Source organism: Zeugodacus cucurbitae, chromosome 2, assembly GCF_028554725.1.
Source record: "Zeugodacus cucurbitae isolate PBARC_wt_2022May chromosome 2, idZeuCucr1.2, whole genome shotgun sequence".
Lineage (NCBI taxonomy): Eukaryota > Metazoa > Arthropoda > Insecta > Diptera > Tephritidae > Zeugodacus > Zeugodacus cucurbitae.
In genome coordinates, this window is record NC_071667.1 from 32,407,182 (window position 1) to 32,430,647 (window position 23,466).

At 41.6% G+C, this 23,466-nt stretch overlaps 1 protein-coding gene across 1 annotated transcript; it reads right to left on the reverse strand.

Moving 5' to 3' along the window:
- Window positions 1–9,756: 9,756 nt before the first annotated feature.
- On the reverse strand, window positions 9,757–13,346 carry LOC105220507 (DNA replication licensing factor Mcm5). The gene is made up of 4 exons (XM_011196944.3): window positions 13,111–13,346; window positions 11,946–13,056; window positions 10,255–11,076; window positions 9,757–10,197 (listed from the first exon to the last, which is right to left on the reverse strand). The coding sequence occupies exons 1-4, from the start codon at window positions 13,263–13,265 to the stop codon at window positions 10,081–10,083; spliced, it is 2,205 nt and encodes a 734-aa protein (XP_011195246.2). The 5' UTR covers window positions 13,266–13,346; the 3' UTR covers window positions 9,757–10,080.
- Window positions 13,347–23,466: the final 10,120 nt, after the last annotated feature.

Sequence of the window (23,466 nt, forward strand, 5' to 3'; positions counted from 1 at the left end):
AATTACAGATTGTAACGCTTTCGCGCTTACGATGCGTAAAGAAGACGTACCCCCCAGAGTCGCAAGATGGGCTCTATTTTTACAAGAATTTGACTACCAAATTGTACATAGGTCCGGATCTCAGATGAGGCATGTAGATGCTTTAAGCAGAATGTATTGCCTACAGATGGAAGAGACTTTAAGACATCGATTGTTACAAGCTCAGTTGAATGATGATTGGACAAAAGCTGTTAGGACAATATTGGAAAAGGGTCACTTTGAAGATTTCTATATCTCTGATGGAATTTTATGCAAAGATCCTTCTAAAGAACTAGTAGTTGTACCTTGTTCAATGGAAGAGGACATAATAAGGACAGTGCATAGACAGAATCACTTTGCTGCACGTAAAACACAAGAGTTAGTAGAGAAATCTTATTATATTCCACAGCTAGGACAGAAGATTGTTCGAATAGTAGCCAGTTGTATAGAGTGCATTGTAGCAAATGCAAAAATGGGTAAGAAAGAAGGGTTCCTTACCCTGATTCCTAAAGATGATCAACCGTTAGGCACTTACCACTTAGACCACTTAGGACCTTTGACGGCTACTGCAAAACGTTATAACCACATTTTATCAGTTGTAGATGCGTTCTCTAAATTTGTCTGGTTGTACCTAACAAAAGATACTGGTGCATTAGCAGTGATTGATAGGTTAGGTAAACAAGCAGCCATTTTTGGAAACCCAAGAAGAACTATAACGGACAGAGGTGCAGCCTTTACCTCCCAAGTTTTTAAAAACTATTGTAGTGAGCAAGGAATACAACATCTATGTATTGCGACGGGTGTGCCGAGGGGAAACGGACAGGTGGAGCGCATCCACCGAACGGTAATCCCAATATTGACGAAACTGTCTTTGAACAATCCAGATCAATGGTATAAAAACGTCGACAATGTACAAAAATGTTTAAACAATTATCCAAATCGTAGCACAAAGGTGTCCCCATTTAAACTATTATATACATTGAAAACGAAGTAATAAAAGAGCTAGAAACCGAACGTGAACAGATTAGAGAGACTGCTAAGAGAAATATTAAAGCAATACAGGAAGAAAATCGGAAAAACTATAATGCGACTAGAAAAGCCGAACAAACGTATGAAGAAAATGAATTAGTAGCTATAAAGCGTACACAATACGGTCCCACATTAAAGATTAAGAAAAAGTTCTTAGGTCCGTATAAAATTATTAAAAAGCTGAACCACGGTCGGTATGATGTCGAGAAGATAGGTGAACATGAAGGACCGAATCGAACGACAACAGTAGCCGAATTCATGAAAAAATGGTGCGTGTCGTTCGAGGACGAACGAATGTCAGGACGGCCGAGTGTGGGAACGGTAGTGCGACCCATTACTAGAAGTGGACGCACATACAGCCCTGAAAGATAGCGAGTAGAGTAGTACAATAACATGCAACTCTGAAAGATAACGAGTAGAGAAGAGTAGCGAGAACAAGCGGGTAGGATAAAACGAACGATCTCAGAGTTGGAATAGACGCGGACGCGAACACACGGCACTGGTAACCTTTTTAACTTGTTAAACAAATATTCTTAACTTTTAAAATAAACGTTGTAATGAATTATTTTTAAAACAAACGTTGTAATAAACTATTCTTAACTTTTAAAATAAACGTTGTAATGAACTATTTTTAAAATAAACGTTGTAATAAACTATTCTTAACTTTTAAAATAAACGTTGTAATGAACTATTCTTAACTTTTAAAAGAAATGTGGTAATAAACCTTTACGTTTTAAATAAACAAATCCACAAACCCACATATATAATATATATATATATAATTATATATATGACGCTATGGCTATAATCGCTTAAAGCGGTTCCTACGCCAAATATATATATATATATATTTAATTCGCAGATAGCCGAATCCACCAGAGCGCGCCACTCATTCCTCCTTTTTGCTTTTTGGCGCCTACTGGAAACACCAAGTGAAGCCAGGTCACTTTGCACTTGGTCTTTCCACCGGAGTGGAAGTCGTCCTCTTCCGCGGCTTCCTCCAGCGGGTACTGCATCGAATACTTTCAGAGCTGGAGTGTTTTCTTCCATCCGTACAACATGACCTAGCCAGCGTAGCCGCTGTCTTTTTATTCGCTGAACTATGTCAATGTCGTCGTATAAATCGTACAGCTCATCGTTCCATCGTCTGCGGTATTCGCCGTTGCCAATGTTTAGAGGACCCTAAATCTTGCGCAAAACCTTTCTCTCGAAAACCCCAAGAGTCGCCTCATCGGATGTTGTCATCGTCCACGCTTCAGCGCCATACATCAGGACGGGAATAATGAGCGACTTATAGAGTTTGATTTTGGTTCGTCGAGAGAGGACTTTACTTTTCAATTGCCTACTCAGTCCAAAGTAGCACCTGTTGGCAAGAGTGATTCTGCGTTGGATTTCAAGGCTGACATTGTTGGTGTTGTTAATGCTGGTTCCCAGATAAACGAAATTATCTACAACTTCAAAGTTATGACTGTCAAGAGTGACGTGGGAGCCAAGACGCGAGTGCGCTGACTGTTTGTTTGATGACAGGAGATATTTCGTCTTGTCCTCATTCACCACCAGACCCATACGCTTCGCTTCTTTATCTAGTCTGGAAAACGCAGAACAAACGGCGCGGTTGTTGCTTCCGATGATATCAATATCATCGGCATACGCCAGGAGCTGTACACTCTTGTAGAAGATTGTACCCTCTCTATTTAGTTCTGCAGCTCGTATTATTTTTTCCAGCAATAGATTGAAGAAGTCGCACGATAGTGAGTCACTCTGTCTGAAGCCTCGTTTGGTATCGAACGGCTCGGAGAGGTCCTTCCCGATCCTGACGGAGCTTTTGGTGTTGCTCAACGTCAGCTTATATAGATAGATAGATAGATATTGAGGAAAGCACCCCGACCAGTGGTCTATTGTGCCCTCTCCAAGTCTACAGCGACTCCATAAGACCCAGTACCCTGAAAAACTCCAGGATAGTACTAGGTCCAAGGGAGACGATGCGCCACTCTGTTGGGATGGTATAACCCAAGACTTTGCTCCTGGTTCTGTGAAGAGCTGCACATTTCAGTAGTAAGTGCAGGGGAGTTTCGTCCTCCATGTCACAGAAGCGACAGGTCCGCGACGAGACCAAGCCCAGATTGTTAAGATGTGTCCTGAGCTTACAGTGGCCCGTGTATATGCCCACCAATACCCTCAGTTTGCATCTTGGGAGGTTTATTAAGCATTTGAATCTTTTGGTATTGTAACCTCCCAATAGACCTTTTGACTGGCGCAATCCAGCTGAATGGCGCCAAAGCTCCTCCCTAACCCTTCTTTCCTCTGCCCGGAACATATCCCTGATAGTGTGGGGACCCACTGCTAGAAAGGGTTCTGGCCCAGTAGGTATAGTTGCAGCAGCTGTGCGAGCCAGCTCGTCTGCAATTTCGTTCCCTTCTATCCCCTTATGTCCCGGCACCCAGATCAGGTGAACTTTGTTACACGCTGATAGGTAATTTAGCCTATCCATACACTCTCTGACCAGGCGGGACTTCGTTTCGTATGAGGAAAGCGCTTTTAGTGCCGCCTGGCTATCGCTCATGATGGCAATTCTCTCGTTATGATACCTGCGCTGAATGTTTATTTCAGCGCACCGATAAATTGCATAAACTTCAGCCTGGAATATGCTTGGAAAAGCACCCAGTGGCACAGAGAGTTTAGTGCGAGGGCCTGTTATTCCCGCACCTATGCCCTCAGATGTCTTGGAACCGTCAGTGTACCAGTGCAGCGAGTTGCTTTTCAATAAAGCTTCGAAGGCCTGACTGTCCCAGTTGTGTATTTTTCCTAGGGTGATCGTGAATCCAATCTCCATCATGTTCCTGGATGATATTACTTTGCCTTTTCCGTACCCATCCGCTGTCATTTGCAGAATGGTCTGGTCGGCGCAGTGTTTGATCACAAAGTGCAGTGGGGTGAGGTTTAGAATAGTCTCCATCGCTGCTGTGGGACATGTCCTCATCGCTCCGCATATGCACACGCAGGCTAGCCTTTGCAGTTTGGCCAGTTTTAGCTTCACTACAGAAAGGGAAGCCTTGCCTGCCCATGCCACCGCTCCATAAGTGATAATTGGTCTAACTATCATGGTGTACATCCATCTAATGATGTATGGGCTGCAGCCCCAGGTCCTGCCAGCCAGACGTTTACACACCATGTGTGCCTTGGTTGCCTTGGTAACCACATTATCCACTTGAGTATTCCAGCGAAGAGAAGCGTCCAAGGTAATTCCTAGATATTTCACTGCGCTGGAGAATTCTATATCACTGCCGCTAAGTTTAATGGTCCTTAGAGCCGGCAGGGTTCTCCGTCTAGTAAAAGGGACGATAGTTGTTTTGGCAGGGTTGATACCTAGACCAACCCTGTCGCACCAACGTTTTGCTAGACTAAGACCTCTTTGAATAATATCACAGAGGGTACTTTCGAATTTTCCTATTGCCAGTATCACTATGTCGTCCGCATATCCTTGACACCGGATTCCGTTCTCGGATAGTAGCACTAGGAGTTCGTCCACCAGGAGGCTCCAGAGTAGAGGAGACAGAACCCCCCTTGAGGGCAGCCCCTAGTGGTGCCTATCTGAATTGTGCTTTCCCCTGAGATGGTCTCAGCAATTCTCGAGCTAAGCAGCGCTTCCGTCCATCTGCAGATTGGATCGGCAATTTGCCTCTTTTTCATGGCATTGATAATGCTAATGTGTGAGGCATTATCGAATGCTCCCTCGATGTCTAGGAAAGCACATAGAGCTACTTCTTCGTCCTCTAGAGATTTCCGGATATCAGTTGTTAGCTGATACAGGGCAGTGTTGGTAGACCTGCCAGCTCTGTACGCATGCTGATTTCCGTGCAAAGGTTGCACCTTGAGTGCCTTTGCTCTAATCTCATTGTCGACTATCTTCTCCATGCTTTTCAGCATGAAGGATGTTAGACTGATTGGCCTGAAAGATTTGGCCAAGGAGTAATCCTTCCTCCCTATTTTGGGTATGAAGATGACCCTAGCTATCCTCCAGGGGAGCGGAATGTATGCTAAAGCAAGACTCGCTCTCATCAATCCCACCAGGTGAGTTATTAAGGATTCTCCTCCATGCTGTAGAAGGTCCGGGAAGATCCCGTCCGTTCCTGGCGCCTTGAATTTTCTGAAAGATCCTAAAGACCATTTCACTGAGTCCACTGTGAATAGCTTTCCCGCGAATGCCAAATCAGTGCGTTTGGGGTGGTAAGGACCTTTCTCCACAACCTGATTTTCCGGGATCGACTCCGGGAAGTGCGTACTTAGCAGCACTCTTATCCTGTCTTCTGCGCTTGTTGTATAAGATCCGTTAGGGAGTTTGATAGCTAATGTAGTATCACTTTTCCCTCTGACTAGGGCCTTATGTAATCTCGCAGCCTCTGGCGTCGAGGAGACGCTTTCACAAAAGTTCCTGAAGCTGTCTCTCTTTGCCTGTCTGATCTCCTTGTTATAGTTTGTCAGACTTGTCCTATACTCCAACCAGCACCCTGTGCGTTTCGCTTTGTTGAAAAGCTTGCGCACAGCGGTTCTGAGTTTCGAGAGTTTTCTGTTCCACCATTTGCAGGATTGCCTGCAGGGGGACTTACTGATAGGGCAGCTGTTGTGGTATGCGTCAATGACGTACTGTGTAATTGCAGTGACCCTGCTTTCCAGTGACCCTACAGATCTGTCCCTAACATACTGGTCAACTCTTTCTAAGTTTAAATTAAGAGTTGTTTTGTAGGTATCCCAATTTGTATTTCTTGGGTTGCGTTTTGGTAGAATGTTTTTGATCTCAACTCCAAGGACAAATCTTATGATCCTATGATCTGACATGGAAGGTTCCGAGGAGACCCTCCATTGAGAGATCAGATTTGTCGCAAGGTCGTTACTCAGAGTGACGTCCAATACTTCTTCCCTGGCCATGGTAATGAAGGTGGGCCTGCAACCTACATTTTCCACGTTTATATTATTACTAATAATAAATTCTAAAAGAGACTCACCCCTTGGGTTGCAGTCTGAGCTGCCCCATTCCACATGGTGCGCATTGGCATCACATCCTAGGATGAGTGGAAGCTTGTGTAGCCTGCAGTAGTCCCATAACCTCTCCACCGTTGAGGAGGGCACAACAGTGGTGTCTCCTGGAAAGTAGGCTGACACTAGGACAACTTCTTTTTCCTCCTTGTCCCTTATTTGTACAGCCACCAGGTCCTGTGTTAGAAACTCTGAAATGCAGAAGAAATCAATGTCTTTCTTCAGAACAATACAGGCTCTAGGTCTGTCACTGGATAAATCCCAGATTTCCTTGTTGTTGTCAGTGTTTAGTCCTCTGACCTCCCCTCTGAAAACCCAGGGTTCCTGGGCTAAGATGATGCTCAGTTTGTCTTTGACGAACCTGCTGGCGATAACCGCCGATGCAGCCATTGCATGATGCAGGTTCACCTGAGCAACTTCTAAGCTGAAGTCCATCATAGAATGGGATCTAGGAGGGGGAGGTCCTCCGAGTCGCTGGCCTTACTATCTGCGGCGACTACCTCCTCCATCCCCTCCAAGAGCTCCTGAGCAGAGGGTGCCTCCTCTACTGACTCTTTGGGAAGCGCTTCCGTGGTGTCCATGACATCGGCAGTGGAAACCTGCGCGACGGAAACCAAGGGGGCGGATTTGACATTTGTCCCCGCTCCATCCTGCACTTTGGCGCTTTCCTTTGCCGTTGCTTCTTCCACGGGCTTTGGCCGCCAAGGGCGCATGTGGACGGCGCTAAACCTAAAGTTTAGGCGGAAGCCCGCCTTCCGGAGTATTTTGTAGGATACGTCGTCTATCCCAACTTATAATCTTATTCCGGAGTCTTCTTTCTTGCTGTCTATAATTCGCCAAGCTGAGGTGTTAATGTCCTCATTTTGTGCTGTAATCAGCTCCATGGCGAATTCAAGCGGCTCATCAGCGCTTCTAGGAAGGAATACCGTCATACTGTGTATAGGCGGTATTTCTTCACCTCGTTTGGCGCAGAGGACTGGACCGTCCCAACCCTCAAGCTTGGGAGCAGTCTCTTCGTCCCTACAGTCAACCAGTAACATGCCTGATCGAAAGTAGACGCCATTAAAGGATAGAGCGTGCCTCCATCCTTTAGCTACCCGTTTCATGATGCGGTTCTGGAGGACGGTGAGTTGAGCCGGGACCAGAGCGATCTCAGGGTAGTTGAGCGGCAGTACTGCAATGCGTACGCTCCTGAGAGTGTCCGCATACCTGCGCTGGCTATCCACCACCCTGGACGCTTCTTCGGACCTAGCATCCCGCTCGACCCCGGAGCCGTGGCTGGTCTGCGCCGCATAGAACTTGGTAGTTCTTGTGGAGTTATCTGGCTTCTGTCTCGTTTGCCAGCTTTTTCACCTCTGACTTGCCGCCTGGTGTCAGAGTTTTCCTCTTTTTTGCTTCCTCCGTCGCCGCGTATTCTGCCAAGGGCAAGTTCCTTGGCTACTTCAGGCGATTTACCCTCGTCCAGGTGCCGAAGGTACCACTTTACAGTGGCCCCACTCATCCCTTTCCTGCGGGGATCGTCCGGACCACCTGGGCAGCCTGCCTCAGGTAGCGGAGGGTTTTTACTCCTCCTGTGTCTCCGTCTCCTCATTTACATTTTCAGGCCGTTCCTTCGCCGGCTCCTTGCCTTTATCCTTTGCGATAGAGGGTACATTGCTGGGGTTCGTGCTCGCTCGAACCTCCTTTGGGTGTTTTCCCGTCTGGGATGCCAGGAGTAGTGACTTGCCTACTCTGCCGCTGCTCGTTGAGGGTACGTCGTCGTCTCTCGCGTACTCCTCGAACAGCGAACGCTCCTCTGCTGTTAAAGCATCGAGGTAGCGTGGTCTTCTCCCTGAGCTGGGAGTACCCTTATCGCTGTTTGTTTGTTGTTGTTGTTTTTGTTCTTGTTTGTTCTTGCCATTCTGTTTCTTACGACCATTCGGCTAACATAGAGTTAGCCTACTGGTCTACGTTTTCTGTGGGGAAGGGGAAGGTCCGCCATGCCAGAGCCCCATGACGTGGTAAGGCCACAGTTACTTCCCAATGCGGCCTGGTGTTGGGAAGGCTCCGTTAGAATACAGCCGGATGTTCCTCCTGGCTGCAAACCATCCAATGGGCACGGGAGTCGCATAACACCCTGGATTAGGAGGTGGCAGATCTTGGTCATCGCAGCTCCCACGGCTACCATCTGACTAGACACAAAGACCCCGTTGGAATTTTCATGGCAGTCAGATGGCGGCCGGCTGAGCGGCGATTAAGCCCCTGCACCGCGACAAGGTGCCTGCCATTAGCAGCTTACATAGCCGTATTAGTTTTGCAGGGATACCAAATTCAGACATCGCGAAATAAAGGCAGCTCCTTTTCGTGCTATCGAAGGCAGCTTTAAAATCGATAAAAAGATGGTGAGTATCGATTCTTCTCTCTCGGGTCTTTTCCAAGATTTGGCGCATGGTGAATATTTGGTCCATTGTGGATTTTCCAGGTCTAAAGCCACACTGATAAGGTCCAATCAGTTCGTTGACGGTGGGCTTTAGTCTTTCACACAATACGCTCGACAAAACCTTATATGCGATATTGAGGAGACTTATACCACGGTAGTTGGCGCAGATTGTGGGGTCTCCCTTCTTATGGATTGGGCAGAGCACACTAAGATTCCAATCGTCAGGCATACTTTCTTCCGACCATATTCTACAAAGAAGCTGATGCATGCACCTTATATCCGCCACAATAATTTCTCACTGTATATTGAATTTTTCACATATATTTTGCACTATAAATATATTTACACTTCACAAATTTGTCTCTACAAATTTATTTTTAACAAATTATATTAAACTTAGCTGTAAATAAAATTCAACTTTTTGCGACGGATATAATTCTCTTCGGATTAATTCCTCTTCCGTCCGTCAATATCCATTTTAACCCCGAAATCGTGGGACGGTTTACTAAAGTTTTCCCGGATTTTCGTAAGCAACGTTATTAAAAATGTCCGTTTTTAATCTATTGTGAAAGAAAACAAGCAGCACGGACAGCTGTTTTTTAATTAAATTAAAACAGACGCAAACAATGCAATAGCTAAATTTTTCTCATGTTGGGTTCTAAAAGTAACGTACAGTGGTTTTCCGAAATAACGAACACATTAATTGTCAGGCCTGCCCGTTATATCGAATCATAACAAAACAACTCAAATCAGCTAAATTCTTCCAAAATTAACCAATTCTGACACTTGTACTTCTATTTGAATATTCTATTTTTTTTATAAGATTCAACATTTTTTCAATTTGTACATTTCTTTTGAATTTTATCAAGAATTATTTTTAATTCTGGTTCGATATTTGATTTTTTCCTCTTTCTTCATATGTCTTCTTCATGTTGTTCGTTAAACTGAGTACTTAAAAATTCTCGATGTTCGTTATTTACAGTACTCAATGTAACAAATTTGCTAGTTCGTTATAAGCGGTTTTCGTTAAATCGAATATTCGAATTTCGTATTTATCTAGAGCTCTTTGTTTCTGATAGTAAAACCGATAATTGGTTTCTATGGCACCTAAAACCAATTGGAACATCTTGCCATAAATATAGGGATTCATGACACCAATCAGAATTTTTGTCGGTATGGATTCTGATTCCGCAACCCTGATTGTATACACGTATTTCAAAAAAGTTAACAAATGCGTTGTTTTGCGAATAAGCGAATTTTTAGTGGTTGACTTTTATTTAAATAATCATTGATCGAACCTTAAAGTTGTATGAAATCATAGTGGTAGCAGTTTATAATAATAACAATTTTGTAACAGCAAAGCTGAGTTCCAAATTGCATATTGCTTTATATCAATACGAAGCATTGAGTTTCTAAAAAAGCTAGAATCCCTCTGCTCAAATTTTTAAATGACAAAATCCATACAAAGTAGAAGCGTAATTTGACATCGGAATTGCAACGATGCAAAGCAACAAACAAAGTCGAAATTCAGGCCAATATTATGAAAAATTCAAATTTGGTTTTCAAAAATTAATTAAAAGTTAACATAATCGATATAGCATTTTGCGTTGCATTCGATGTTGTAATTCACCTCGTCTTATCATTGTATGTATTACTTTCAAAATAGCTCTCTCATCATATTTCTGCCGAAGAAAGTCCTATTGTAAAAAATCATTATTATTATTATTGTGTTACATGCCAACAAAGAAACTAACCTGAACCACATTTTGTTCAGATACTTGTGAACCAATTGCAAAGCGTCGTTTTAATTGCTTTTCGATCCGATTTAATATTTCCTGGTCTTCTTCTGTAGCGAATCCTTCCACACCAGCCAAACTACCAGTCATTGCAGCGTCTAACGTCGAAACTTGAAATAGCCTAAGTGCTTCATTCACATGTTCATCTGTGGCGAAAGGAAGTAGTCTCATTTTTGCCAAAGACTCGGAGATCCGAATAATTGCTTCTAACTGGCGAACAGTAATTGGAATACTCAAACGTTTGTCAGCAGATTTTTCTTGTTGCCCTGCTCCACTACGCATCAATACATATCGACTTTTCAGTTTTTCCCCTGCTTCTTCACTTAAGCGTGGTCCACAATGTGTGCGACAATAATGAATATATTTTTTAAAGATTGTTAATGAAATCTCTCCTTCTGAGCGTTCAACTGGAGTGTTCTTATTGGACGACAGATGAACATTAATTATATGCTTTGCCATTGTAATATCTCTAGATTCATCATGTATGTCTTTAACAATAAAAATCATATCAAAGCGAGATAATATTGTTGGCATGAAATCAATGTTCTCTTCTCCTTTGGCTTCATCCCATCGACCAAAAATTGAATTTGCAGCGGCTAAAACGGAACAGCGTGAATTGAGTGTTGTAGTTATTCCTGCTTTAGCTATAGAAATTGTTTGCTGTTCCATGGCTTCATGTATAGCAACACGATCATCTTCACGCATTTTGTCGAATTCATCTATACAAACAACTCCGCCATCAGCGAGAACCATCGCTCCTCCTTCCATTATAAAGTTTCGCTAGTAGTAAACCAAATTAAGGTATTATTCGAGATAAAACAAGTAAGGAAGGGCAAAGTTCGGATGTAACCGAACAGTTTATACTCTCGCACTTTATTTATTTAATTTTATTTATATAACATACAATTTGACCTACATTCGTCATATATGTATATGGTATAAAGATTATAGCAACGAGAAAAAACGACTGTTTCTATGTCGTTTCTATAGTCGTTTCAAATTGGGGAATCTCAATTTATTTTCGATAAATGTCGTTAACGCCAACAGGAATGCCAAATAGGCGTTGTTATGTCGTTTTAAAACGATAACGACAACGGGAATAGGGGCGATTATAATCCGAATTCCTCTATTTTAGGACTATATAAGGAAATACCTATAAGAAATGCCTGAGATATGTATGCACAAAAAACTGGGTAGGAGTAAAAAAAAATTACATTCAAATATGCGCCTTCCTAGAACAATCGTTTGTACCAAATTTTACTTCCATAGCTTAATTTATGACTTAGTTATAGCTTCTTATGTTATCGGTTATCGCCATTGTATGGGCGTGGCAGTGGTCCGATTCCGCCCATCTTCGAAATTTACCTTCTTATGGTGCCAAGGAACACGTGTTCCAAGTTTCAGTGAGATATCTCAATTTTTACTCAAGGTACAGCTTCCACGGACGGACAGATAGACTTTACGGATTTGAACTTTACTCGTCACCCTGATCATTTTGATATACCTACATAACCCAATATCTAACTCGTTTAGTTTTAGGACTTACAAACAACCGTAATGTGGACAAAACTATAATACTATAATATAAACTATAATTGTTGCAACAAATGTTGCTAAGGGAGTATAAAAACAAACATAGATATACATACCGTAGAAGGATCTTTTATAACAGAAGCAGTCAACCCGGCAGCACTAGATCCTTTCCCAGAAGTGTACACTCCAATTGGGGCAACTTTTTCAACAAATTTTAATAGTTGAGACTTTGCAGTACCAGGGTCACCCAATAGCAAAACGTTGATATCTCCACGCCTACATAGGCCATCAGGTAAACGTTTTCTGGACCCTCCAAATAACATACAAGTTATCGCTTTCTTAATGTCTTCAGAACCAAATATACTAGGGGCTAGAGATTTTGATAAACGCTCATATATATCGGGAGAAGCAGCCATTCTACGAAAAGTTTCTTCTTCCTCAACCGTGACGTGACTATAGCGTGATATAGCACCAGATCCTTCTGAATCTACTTTTATTCCCACAACACGCATATAAGGAGCGCGAACTCCTACAACAGCTTTCTCGCGACCATCTTGTCGAGATGGCTTTCCAACTTTCCTAATTGAATAAATGCCTTGGATGAGAGCTCGATTTCCAGGCACCACACGTTCACACAAAGACCTTTCACAAAATAATTGTAAGTGACGAGGTATTTCACCCTGCGGTACAAAGTCTGGTAACTCTTGTAGTTTTAAAAGTTGAAAATCAACACATTTACATTTATCAGGCATTATAAAAAATGGATCCAACGGACATTTTGGCCGTCCAGCCTGTTCAGATGTGCATTTACGCGGTAGAGAAAATCCTTCCAAACCGGGATTTACTTTTAAATTAGGAATAACAGTGCTGCAAGACTGACACATAATTGACATTCGAGTTGCTTTTGCTTTAATACCCGATGCTGACACGATAATTCCAGCAATTTTTACCAACTTAGACACACTATCAGACTTCAATTCTCGCACATTAGTGGGGTTGGCTTGAGAAGAGAGTAATATTTGTATATCATGCAAATTTTCCTCATGTTCTGGCCGAGGTGACGTTATCTCATCAGCAAATTCTCTAGCTGCTTCTTCGAAAATTTGCAAATGTTCCGTTGGCTGCTTGTACAGTTTGTCTGCTAAAACTTCGTCGAAACCAGTTAAATCTTCCATTTCAACCTCAAGAAAATACCTTCCATTTAAATAATTGCGTTTCAAAGTATCTCTAAACGAAAAAGGACACTTTTATAAAAATTAATAAATATACATGCATTTTTACCTGTATTTATAAAAGAAGTTATCCTCACTGAAAGTGCGCAGAAATTCTTTATACTTCTTTTTTACAGCTTGCATATTAACTTGCGATCCATCTTGATGATTTTCTCCTCCGAAATTGTCGGAGAAAAACACCCCAGCTTCGTCAAACCCTTCCATTTTAAATAAGCTAATTGTAATGTTTGTGTTGAATGTGCAACATCGTTTGGATTGCGTTGGCGCCAAAACTTGTCAATCCGATAATTAATCGATAATACCATTGGAAATTTTCATAAACGGGTATGTCAACAGGCAAAATATTATTGTATGCTATCTCTTTTAATTTTCTATTACCTCCGCGATAGTAAAAGACGGAAAACGTGTAAAAATTATCAGATAGACATATGGGGGAGATTTTAGTTTCTGGGGCGCCAAGATTTGAATTCACTTTTAGTTTAATTAGCCCAAAATAAACACTTTTTATTAAGTAAAAAAAAATGATATCTCGCTCCGTTTACGAGATATCGAACGTTGAAGTTTGTGTTAACAGCAGCCGATGCGCGCACTTACATATGCATTGATGCAGGTGTTATGCGATTGATTTACATATGTGATTGGTTGACAAGTTTTTTCGCGTACAATTACTTTCCGCACTGGCGGCCTTCGGCCGCGCTTCAAAAAAATAACCCTGGTCGAGCCAACACCGGGAGTTATCAAAGATAGGGAAATGGAAAGTTTTTTCGCGTATAACTACTTTCCGCACTGGCGGCCTTCGGCCGCGCTTCAAAAAAATAACCCTGATCGAGCCAACACCGGGAGTTATCAAAGAGAGGGAAATGGAAAGTTTTTTCGCGTACAACTACTTTCCGCACTGGCGGCCTTCGGCCGCGCTTTAAAAAAATAACCCTGGTCGAACCAACACCGGGAGTTATCAAAGAGAGGGAAATGGAAAGTTTTTTCGCGTACAACTACTTTCCGCTACTGCAAACTTGCTTGTCAAAATCATTTAAATTGAAGCGGAAAATACTCATGCACTTGTATGCATACCGGGTCGCAAGTCAGTTCACTATACACTTATGCGACAAGTTGTTCATACGTCATTTCATTCCAATCTCTGAAGTGAGCGGACGTTATGGCATCGGATGACGAAATTGAGGCGCTACTTATAATTTCGGAATGCGCTGCAAATTAATAGAAAAAAACGGAAGCAACACTTAAGGTACGAACAATTTTATAAAGATTTTTACTTAACTCTCTCCTGTCTCCTGTAGTTTCATATGTCATTAAGGGTTGTTTTATTTAAATTTTTATTTAAACATTTCGAATACTCATCCGTTGGTACCTCCGATGATGTGTGCAAAGAAGGCTCTTTCCGTGTACATTATAAGTCATTATTAAAATCAGTAAACAAAAAATATTTCGATAGTTAATGAACGAATGAAAAAATTTAAATTTTTGACAAATTTTTAACAAAAAAAAACTAAATTTTTCGACATATTTTGGCTAAAAAAATAGTTGTAATAAAAAATGTATATATAAATCTTGTTTCATTAACTACACAATATTATTGCAAAGAAGTGTGCAAAATTTAAACAAAATCGATTCATAAATTTACGAAATATAGAGTCGCGCCATGAAACGCACACAACCCTGAAATCGGTCTGCTTACCACGCTAAATACGTTGCTACCGGTCGTAACGAAGAGCAGAAACATTTAAACATTTCAATTTTGTTCATACTTGTGTGCAGACCTAGAATTTTGTGTGCAGACCACGAGTCTTTACACGATGCGACGGTATGCCATACTTGACATTTGGACATGGCTGCAAGTGTATTTTCCGCATAAAGCAAATTAATTGCAATAAAAAAATTATTATTTTTTGTAATACTAAATTATAAATTAATTAATATGTACACTTATGTCCGTATATTATCATATTTTTATATAAATCAAATTCGAATTAGTTCAAACACTCGTAATTTGACAACTTTTCCAGCTATCACAGCTAGCAATACATAAATACTTTTAAGGGTTGTGGAGATCATCAAATAATCACGTCGAGCACTGTATATGTGTAAGTGATGTTCAGTCGTGATTTGCCCGCAAACGTTCAAATATTCACGTCAAACATCATTTTATACTTGCTGTGAGTGCGTTCGGTTGATATGTTTCAATGTATGTAATCACGGGATGGTGATATGCTTTTGTTGGCATCTGGTTCAATTATATTTTAAACCGTTACCCTGAGCTCGATCACTGGATTGTCAAATAAAAATCATATCTTCATGTCTATACACTAATCTTTATTTCTAAAGCTCCAGTTATCTATGCATGAGCCTGAGCTCAGAAAATTTGGCTTGGAGAACTTAGATGCAGTTATACTTCACACAACTTCAACCTCAGCTATTATTCTCATTGTTTCTGGGTAGAGTTGTCAGATGTGCAGATCTATTTTTAAAATTAAGTTTATTAAATTAAAATATCACCAAGATTGAAGAATACTCGTTAAAACTGGTATACAAAAAAATCTTCACTATCAAGAAATATGTGAACACATGAAGATTTACTCATTAAAGGAAAGCTCTTTAATAAATATATGAATATAGCTTTGAGCAGAATAGCACAAGAGAGCCAACCAAGCGTATAAATGATAGGTGAATAAATAATTTATTCCAATTGTATTTGAACATTTACAATAAATTTTTATTACATAAACTTGCAAAATAGCTTTTTTCTGAGTAGATCACCACAAATTCTTGCACAGATTTGTAATAGTTAAGTTTCTGTTTAAAAAATTACCCTCATATCGTACCTATTTGATTTGATTTGTTAATTGCACTTAAAGTTAAACAAGTTTTTACGTTATAAATAAAATAAAAGTTTTATGGATATACACTTATCTTTATTTCTAATTTAACAAACTTAACACTTTATTACTCGTTGTACAAGTTTACAACTTCTAATTTCTTGTACTTTACTCGGCAACTCTCTAATTAGAACTGTGTGTTGCTGCCAGTCCGGCAGCCCTTATATACCCTATTGTTAGCGAGTTATCGTCACTGGAACATTCTGGCAACTACGAATATCGATGTCTGGATAAATCTGGCAAGTTATCGATTTCGTTGTTGATTCTAGTTTATTCTAGCATGCATGTTCGTCATACTGCCCTCCCTTAAGACTGATCGTCCCGATTAGACATACTTCCAGAACCAGAAGGCTGCAAGCCGTTCTAGATGAACCACCTTAATTTTATTTCTGTCTTCCAATGGTTTGTATACGATACACTACATCATTGATCCGTTTAAGAACCTGGTGTGGTCCTTCCCAACTACACTGAAATTTAGGAGACAGTCTTTTCTTTCGTTGTGGGTTATATAACAACGCCCAATCTCTTTCCACAAATCCTTAGGAATTCATTGCCTTGTCGTATTTTGCCTTCATTTTATCACTCATGATTTGCGTCCGCTGTCTTACCATAGCATGAATTTTTCTCATTTCGTCTTCTAGGACACTGTCGGCTTCCCTAACATTCTTTCCACCATTTGCGTTTATTCCGAACTTTAAATCAATCGGTAACCGAAGATGATGACCAAAGATTGCCTTTGCTGGAGTCTACCCCGTTGTTTCATGTACAGCAGACCGATAAGCCATCAAGAACAAAGCTATATGGGTATCCCAATCCTTTTGATACTTGTCTACCACTTTCTTTAGATGTTCTTCCAAAGTTCGATTGAAACGTTCTACCATACCATCGGACTGTGGATGTAAGGCTGTTGTACGAGTTTTCCGTATACCCAATTTGTGGCACATTTTCTGGATTAGAGCTGATTCGAAATTCCTTGCTTGGTCAGAATGTAATTCTATTGGAACAACATACCTTGTTACCCAATTATTGATGAATACTTCCGCTACTGTTTCAGCTTCTTGATTAGGAATTGGGTATACTTCTAGCCATTTGCTGAAGTAATCCATAACTACCAAAACATATTTGTTTCCTAATTTACAGGTGGGAAACGGAGCGGCTACATCCATGGCAATTCGTTCAAATGGGGCACCCGAATAGTACTGCTTCATCTGGCCGTGACTCCTGGATTTCGGCCCTTTTGCTGTAATGCACTCAGAACAATAAGCAATCCACTCCGTGACTGATTGCCGACAACCAACCTAACAAAATCTTTGCGTCCTCCACTTGGACCGTTATGCATCTCCTTGAGAACATTAGGAATTCTTACTTTCGGAACGATTATAAGAGTTCGGGAACTTTGTCCATCTTCGCTTTCCCATATTCGATGCAAGCAGCCTGATACCATCTTTAAACTGTCCCACTGTGCCCAATATACCTTTGCTACTGGACTCTCTGCAGCTATTTCATCTCTCGTTGGACGCTTGTTCAGCTCTGGAATCTTCTTGCTGACATTTTCGTAAATCCTTTGGATCCCAGCCTTCTGTCGAAGCTATTGTCATTAATCGGACATCTGTAATGCCTTCTTTGGTCTCGGCTCTTGAACAATGTCTACATTCTAAATTACAAGGACGACGGTGTTGTATAGAGTAGTCATAACTTTGGAGTCTCTCAATCCACCGTGCCAACTGTCCTTCTGGATTCTTGAATTGCAGAAGCCATTTTAATGCTGCGTGATCTGTCCTTACTCGAAATCGCTGTCCATAAAGTTACTTATGGAAATGTTTGATACACTTCACCAATGCCAGTAATTCTCTTCGCGTTACGCAATAATTCTTCTCGACCACTTTCTCATTCCCGTCAATCATTTGTGATAGAACGCCTCCTATTGCATAGCCACTAGCATCCGTGTCCAAGACGAACGTTGAGCCTGCAACTGGATATGCTAACATTGGCGCAGTACATAATCTCTCCTTCAGAGTTTGGAAGGGCAATTCCTGTTCCTCATTCCATTCAAAGGCTTTGTTCTTCTTCGTGAGTTCATAGAGGCTACTAGCTAAGCTGGCGAAATTTGGAACGAATCGTCGGTAATAGGTACATAGTCCAAGGAAACTCCGCAATTCGTGTAAATTTTTAGGTCTGGACCATTTCCTTACTGCTTCTATCTTTTCCTGAGCTGTACAAATTCCCTTCCTTGTCCCTTTGTGTCCTAAATAGCTCACTTCCTTCTTGATCAGAGAACACTGTTTTGAAAACCTCTTCCAGGTTTTTGAGGTGCTCATTAATACTTTTACCCAACACAATGATATCGACAAGGTGTACCAAACATGTCTTCCAGTTCAATCCTGTTAACACTTGATCCATAAGTCTCTCAAAAATGGCTGGAGCGTTACATAAATCAAAGGGCATTACAGTAAATTGCCAAAGACCATCTCCAACGCCGTCTTTTCTTTGTCTTCTTCGTTTACTTCCACTTGCCAATAGCCACTTTTCAAATCGAGTGTCGAAAACCAATTCGTGTCTGACAGCGAGTCTAGTGTGTCATCTGTCCTAGATAATGGATAATTGTCTTTCTTCGTGACGTCATTCAATTTTCTGTAGTCCACGCAGAATCTCATGTTGCCATCTTTCTTCTTCACAAGGACTACAGGTGACCTCCATGGACTCGATGATGGTTCAATTATGCTGCTATCGCTCATTTCACGTATAGTCTGGCTTACAACTTCACGTTTGGCTAATGGAACGCTGCGAGGAGCCTGACGGATTGGTCTTGCATCTCTGGTACTGATGAAATGTTTCACGATTTTGGTTCTACCTGGTTTGGATTCATCTTTATCAAATATGGTGGAGTATCTGAGAAGAAGTTGTTTGGCCTTCTTTTTATGGTCTACCTCTAGTTCCTCGGACCAAGCGTTAATCTCGTTCGAAATATCGTTTTTACCCACAGGAATTCCTTCAAGATGTGTTTCGCAATTTATTACGGCCTCAATCTCCTGACATTGCCCTACTTACACTCATTAAGGAGATACATTTGTATATTGAGTGAGTTAGATGTGTTTATTAAGTGCTCCTGGGATTGTGTTAATTAAACCTGGTTTATGTGCAATAACAACCACCATATTTACCTTGAAGTCTTCGGGACACTGGAAGTTTCAAGTGGAACCTATATATTATAGTCAGAGATAAGTACCAATTGTTATTTGATATAAATTCAATTGCACTTGCCTGCCCATTTTTTCGCGGCAAATTAGTGGATAAATAAATTAATATTATTTCCCCTATAAAAAACAGCTATCAAATAAAACGCGCACTCAAATTGTTCTGCCGTTTGTTTTGATCGAACAGCTGTTCCCCTTTTCATTTTCGTTTTCCTTTTGGTTTGGGCGTTGCCAACCATTGAAATTTCGTGTAGGTTTTTTCAGTGACAGCGACTGAACATACTTTCAGACAGGAATACCCAACTATTTTCCTGCCATAATATGGCCTCAGAAAATAGCATTGGGTGTACACCGGAGAATACTTTCCGAAGGAACTCCAAAGTTTTGAGAACGCCTCCTATTGGCAAAAATGAGGGATCCACCGTTGCTGGATCAACAAAAATGTGTGAAAAGACCGATCGTGCAAACCTTGGGATTTCTGATGAAATTCAGAAGAGTGAAAATGTTAATGTTTTCAACAAACTGGGCGCAAAAATCAAGGAGCTGGAAAATATGATGTCTGGACAGAGACACATAAATCAAGCAATGCGCGATCTTGTAAGCTGCATAAAAAGCTTGTACGACAAATCTGAAAATCCCGAGAATTCATCTAAAAGAGTGATGGTAGGGAAAGCATCGCAGGTTTCCCCTATTTATAAAGATGTGAGCACCCCAAAAAGACTACGGGAGAAAACAGGAGTCGTACCGCCCACAAAAAAGCCAAAAAAGACTAATGAAAATGTGCAGGCGACCTACAGTGAGGTCACAAAAGCAAGCCGCATATATACTCCAGGAAGTAAACCCATATGCGATAAATGGGTGGAAGTGACAAAAAAGAAGAAATCAATCGAGAAGAAAATCAAATATAAACCAGATGCCATCATATTAACAAAAAAGGATGGTGCGTCGTATGCTGAGATTCTCCGAAAGATAAAAGGGGACAGCGGCCTCGATGAATTAGGTTCTAACGTAACCTACATTCGTAAAACATTAAAAGGAGACCTACTAATTGAATTAAAAAATCAATCAGAAAAGAAAGCTGAGACTTTTCAAAGTGCCCTAGAGGGGGTGATTGGGGAAATGGCCGTAATACAGCCAAAAACCCATAATGCCACAATTATGTGCAAAGACCTCGATGAGATCACGACCCCGGAAGAAATTTGTGATGCACTAAATAAGGAATGCGGATTCAAGAACATTGATAAAACAAATGTTAAAAGTATGCGGAAAACCCGAAGCGGTACTCAAATTGCTATCATTTGCCTACGTGCTCAGGATGCCAAGACTGCCCTAAAGCTAGGCAAAGTAAAAATCGGATGGTCAATATGCCGTATCCGCGAATATACACCTATTCCCCGCTGTTTTCGATGTTTTCAGCTGGGTCATATGACACGCAACTGTAGTAACCCAGCCGACAGGTCCGGCCTTTGTACACGTTGCGGAACCGTAGGACATGTTGCAAAGGTATGCACTAACACCCCGAGCTGCATGCTTTGCAAGGGGGAACATTCAGCCTTGAGCACGACCTGTCCCAAGTATCAGGAGATGTTGAAGTCACTTAAGAAATGAGGATCTTACAGTTAAATTTAAATCACTGCGCTGCAGCACAAGAATTGCTGAAACAAACTGTAGTAGAAAAGAATATTGACGTCGCCATACTAAGTGAGCAATATTCTCAGCGTTCGGAAAGCACCTGGATAACAGACGCGTCTGGCAAGGCAGCAATATGGTCCTGCAAAGGACAACCTTTTATGTCCTGTGCCAGAGTATCCCCACATGGTTTCACATGGGCGAACTTATATGGTATATACATCGTAAGCTGCTACGCTCGTCCCAGTGCTTCGATCGCAGAATTCGAGAACTTCCTCCTGGAGTTGACTCTAGAAACCAGGGGCAAATCGCCTATACTAATAGCGGGCGACTTTAATGCATGGTCGACTGCTTGGGGAAGCAAAAGCACAAATCATCGTGGGCGTCTAGTACTAGAATTTCTAAGCCAAACAAACCTGAGTATCATGAATACCGGCACGCAAAATACCTTTCAGAAAGGGAAAAAAGGTTCCATAATTGATCTTATGTTTGCGAATGACGCACTGTGCAGGCGCATTAAATGGAGAGTAGAAGACATATATACAAATAGCGATCACATGGCTATTATGGCAGAAGTCTCGTTACCCGGAGAGACGGAGCACCTCAGTAGGAACAGGTGTAACAAAAGAGGCTGGAAGCAAAAAGAGTTTGATTCTGATCTTTTTGTGACTGCCTGGCGCGCAGCAAATGTTCCCTGCGAAGACGCAGCCCACCTTGTATCCGTAGTTAGAAAAGAACTGGTTGCAGCATGCGACGCTACTATGCGCCGGACAACACATCACACCAAACGAAGGCCAGTATATTGGTGGAATGAAGAAATAGCCACGATCAGAAAGCTTTGCCACTCATCTAAACGTCGCCTACAGCGCAACCAGGGTGGCGAAAACGGCGGTCTCAAAGAGGTATTTAAAAGACATAAGAAACTCCTGAAGACAGCCATTATCAGCAGCAAAAGAAAGTGTTTTGAAGAGCTCTGTGAAGAAGCGAACATAGACCCGTGGGGATCAGCGTACAAAATTTGTATGTCAAAATTTAAGAATAAGTCGCAGCCAACTAGAAGCGCATCGTTTATGAGGAAAATCGTCGAAGTATTATTTCCGGTGCATGAACCGATCTCCTATGCTGAACAACGAAAATGTGCTACTGGGTCACCCCTCTTTGTCTCAGAAAAAGAATTATTGGACATATCCAAAAAAATCAAAACCAACAAAGCGCCTGGAATAGATGGTATACCCAACATAGCTCTAAAGGAAGCAATAACTGCAAAACCCACCCTATTCGTTGAAATGTACAACGCATGCATAAAAGAAGGGGTATTCCCCGACCCCTGGAAAGTTCAGCGCATGGTATTACTCCCAAAACCAAAGAAACCACCAGAAGAACCTTCATCGTATCGACCTCTGTGTATGCTCGACACACTGGGAAAAGTGTACGAAAGCATAATAAGAAACCGCTTGGAGATTGCAATCCAGGAAGCCGGCGGGTTATCAAAAAGACAATACGGCTTCACAAAACGGAGATCCACTATCGACGCACTAAACGAAGTCGTTAACACTGCAAAGGATGCAGTTAGTGGTAAAAGATGGAAAGGTGGAACCAAAAAATATTGCGCTCTCATCACCCTGGATGTGAAGAATGCATTCAATTCAGCGAAATGGACAAACATAATCAAAGCTCTACATGAAATGCGCGTCCCTCAATACCTAATAAAAATAATAATGAGTTATTTCGAAAACAGAAGGCTGATATTCGACACAAACGAAGGCACAAAGAGGTACTCTATTTCGAGTGGAGTACCGCAAGGATCGGTCTTAGGCCCCTCTTATGGAACCTTATGTATGACGGGGTGCTGCGAAGACACCAACCAAAAACTGTGAAATTAATAGCATATGCCGATGACCTCGTAGTGGTAGCAGTGGCAAAGCATCTTGATGACCTACGAAGCAAATGCAATGAATGCATTAATGGTCTACGGCAATGGCTTTCTTCCAAGAGTTTGGAACTAGCAGAGCATAAAACTGAAGTCTTGCTCATAAGCACACGGAAAATTGAAGAAAGAATGACTCTCACTATAGGGGATTGTGAGATTACTTCACAACCACAGTTAAAGTATTTGGGGGTCATACTAGACTCCAGACTTAAATTCAAGGAGCACTTGGCGCATACGGCAAACAAAGCAAATAAAATATACAACGCTCTATCTAGAATGATGGCGAATAGAGGCTGCATCCGATCCAGTCGACGACTTTTAATTGCAAAGGCGATGATCTCCGTAATTTTGTATGCGGCTCCGATATGGACTCAGGCATTAGACATTAAAGTGTACTTTAGACCAATTAACGCAGTACATAGACTGTCGGCAATCCGAGTAATTAGTGCTTTCCGAACCATATCCAGTGATGCTGCTGAAGTTTTAGCCAGCATGCCGCCTATTGACAACCAGGGTGATGAACTAGCTCGGCTGTATAAACTATCAGCACCCCCCTCTGAGACTAAAAAGATAGAAGAGAGAAAAATTAGCATCACAAAGTGGCAGCAACGGTGGGAAACCTCAGGCAAAGGACGGTGGACCCATAGACTAATACCGGACATCCATTCGTGGATACATAGGGAACATGGGGACCTGGATTTCCACCTGACCCAAATATTAAGTGGTCACGGGTGCTTCAGAAGCTACCTGTACAAATTCCG

What these genes read in the sequence shown, in the direction of transcription:
- LOC105220507 (XM_011196944.3), bottom strand. Translation starts at nt 13,265, where the DNA reads ATGGAAGGGTTTGACGAAGCTGGGGTGTTTTTCTCCGACAATTTCGGA. An exon ending in AACTTCTTTTATAAATACAG is followed by an intron (nt 13,057 to 13,110) that starts GTAAAAATGCAT and finishes TTTTTCGTTTAG; the next exon opens with AGATACTTTGAAACGCAATT. An exon ending in TTATAAAAGATCCTTCTACG is followed by an intron (nt 11,077 to 11,945) that starts GTATGTATATCT and finishes GTTTACTACTAG; the next exon opens with CGAAACTTTATAATGGAAGG.